General features: G+C 42.1%; 1 protein-coding gene and 1 long non-coding RNA gene across 2 annotated transcripts in view; both read left to right on the top strand.

The window, feature by feature from the left end:
- The window catches only part of LOC106308398 (calcium-transporting ATPase 4, endoplasmic reticulum-type-like), a 6,740-nt gene extending 4,852 nt beyond the window's left edge, over positions 1–1,888 (top strand). Inside the window, exon 5 of the mRNA XM_013745555.1 lies at positions 1,442–1,888. Coding sequence (XP_013601009.1) covers positions 1,442–1,888 — 447 coding nt within the window. The remainder of the gene's footprint in view (positions 1–1,441) is intronic.
- LOC106310204 lies at positions 189–1,390 on the top strand. The gene is made up of 2 exons (XR_001263709.1): positions 189–245; positions 1,153–1,390. It is a non-coding gene; the product is annotated as an uncharacterized LOC106310204 (long non-coding RNA).
- Positions 1,889–2,488: the final 600 nt, after the last annotated feature.

Here is a 2,488-nt window from a genome sequence, read left to right as displayed (position 1 = left end):
GTTAGGTTAAACCGGTCGGTTAAAATCAATTGGAAATCGGTTAGGATAAACCGGATTAATTAATTAATTAATCAATTAATTAATTAATTAAATAATTGATCTTTGACCAGCGGGTTGACTTTTCCGTAAATATCCGTTTTAAACCGTTCGAAAGGCGTTCTGACTTGAAATTTCGATCTGATTTCAGATTTGGAGTCCATTTGAGCAGCTGGAGTTCATATATACCACTTCTCTTCATTGCTAAGGTGAGGGCTACTCCGTTAAATCCCGAGCTAGTTTAGTACTACCGTTATGGAAAGTTTAGTTTCGAAACATGATCCGTCTCTGTGAATCGAGTCTGTTTGAGAGTCTTGCTTGTTTATTATTATTATTGATTGTTAAACCGGAAATAGGATAATAGAGGATTCAACGGTTGATTGAAATGATTGATGTTAAGAATTGTTATATATATGTATATATATGCGAGTCCATGTTTTGGAGATTTGCGGGGTGCAGAGACGTTTGCACTGGCTGCCTATGTTTGAGGAGTTTTGCGGGGTGCAGAGACGTTTGCACTGGCTGCCTATGTTTGAGGAGTTTTGCGGGGTGCAGAGACGTTTGCACTGGCTGCCTATGTTTGAGGAGTTTTGCGGGGTGCAGAGACGTTTGCACTGGCTGCCTATGTTTGAGGAGTTTTGCGGGGTGCAGAGACGTTTGCACTGGCTGCCTATGTTTGAGGAGTTTTGCGGGGTGCAGAGACGTTTGCACTGGCTGCCTATGTTTGAGGAGTTTTGCGGGGTGCAGAGACGTTTGCACTGGCTGCCATGTTTGTGGAGATTTGCGGGGGTACAGAGACGTTTGTACTTACGACGCCTTAGAGATTTGCGGGGTGCAGTGTGGACTACTGTGCTAGCGACGCCTGTAGAGTTATATATATTTATATCCTTATGAGGAAATGTGATATGCTATTATCGCATTGGTTGTATCATGTCTAGTCCACTAGACATATGTGATTGTTCTGTGTGGTGTAATAGGCACCGTGATTGTCTCATGCTAGAGCTAGGCCTACATAGTTGTAGTGCTATGAACTGAGTCAGTGGTTTGCGGTTTAGCATCCCATACCTCACTGGGCGATTCCCCTGTCGCTCACCCCTCCTTATTTCCCCCTTTCAGGTGAGACCGATGAGCAGGAGTGATTTTTCGGACCGGTGCTATTGGGCTTTTGGGCTTCTATCGTTTTATCGATTTTATCGTTATCGGGCCTCTAGGCCTTTGGACTTTTATCGTTATGGTATTTCGTATTTTGGATTCTCGGTTTATGTCGTACCTTATGTTTCGGATTTTATTTTATATTATGGAATTCATGCGTGGATGTGGACTTTCAAATATTTATATATGGATATTTAAGATATTTGTATTTATCGAAGTATTTTTACTATTTCGAAAGTGACGGGTGTCACAGTGCTCTTCATGGGAAGGCTTCAAAGTATCTCCTTTCACAGCTGGCACTCACACTTTCTCGTTCGACACAAACCCATGCGAATATTTCCATCAGGGGAAAATCAAAGCATCAACACTCCCCCTCTCGGTGTTGGTGGCCATCGAAATGTTCAACTCCCTGAACGCACTCTCAGAGGACGGCAGCCTTGTGATGATGCCCCTGTGGGTGAACCCGTGGCTGCTCCTAGCGATGGTTGTGTCATTTGGGCTCCACTTTGTGATACTATATGTGCCGTTCTTGGCTCAGGTGTTTGGGATAGTGCCGCTGAGCTTGAACGAGTGGCCGCTGGTGTTGGTTGTGTCGCTTCCGGTGATTCTGATAGATGAAGTTCTCAAGTTTGTAGGGAGGTTGACCAGTGGTTATCGGTACTCACCTCGCACTCCCTCTGCGAAGCAAAAGACGGAGTAGGAAGATTATAAACGAAGGCATATTATTTATTTAAGACACTCTAGTTTTAGCTAAGGTTGACCAGTGGCTACCGCTACTCGCCTCGCATTCCATCCGCTAAGCAAAAGGCGGAGTAAGAATAAATAATTGAAACTCATTATTATTGTTAGACTCTAGTTTTAGCTGAAATTCACTTTGTTGCTCAACTCAAATCAGCTTCATTGGTAATTTTTTTAATTTCTTCTAAACGAGAATTTTTGGTTTGATAAAATGGTCTCATTTTGGTTCATGGACATGGGCCAACACAAAGCCCGAAACGAAAAAATGAATGTCTCAACCAGCAAAGCTCATTCATTGTTGTGTTTCTATACTTGTTCTCGATGGGTACGTGTCCTTGCGATTGTGTTGCAATGAATGAAACAGACTCTGTTTGATAAATCATAACCGTTTGAATAGTACAAATGCAACAAAAAGATGTCCATTAATATCATATTGTTGAAGAGAAATAACACAAAAAGACACTATGATTGTAGTAGCTTCTTTCAAGATTCACTGCCTTCACTATATATATATGTTCTTGGAACTTTTAGCTCTAGTTCGATCACTCTAGCTGCAATGTGT

The sequence above is a fragment of the Brassica oleracea genome, chromosome C8, assembly GCF_000695525.1.
Source record: "Brassica oleracea var. oleracea cultivar TO1000 chromosome C8, BOL, whole genome shotgun sequence".
Lineage (NCBI taxonomy): Eukaryota > Viridiplantae > Streptophyta > Magnoliopsida > Brassicales > Brassicaceae > Brassica > Brassica oleracea.
This window is presented reverse-complemented; position numbering and strand designations above follow the sequence as displayed.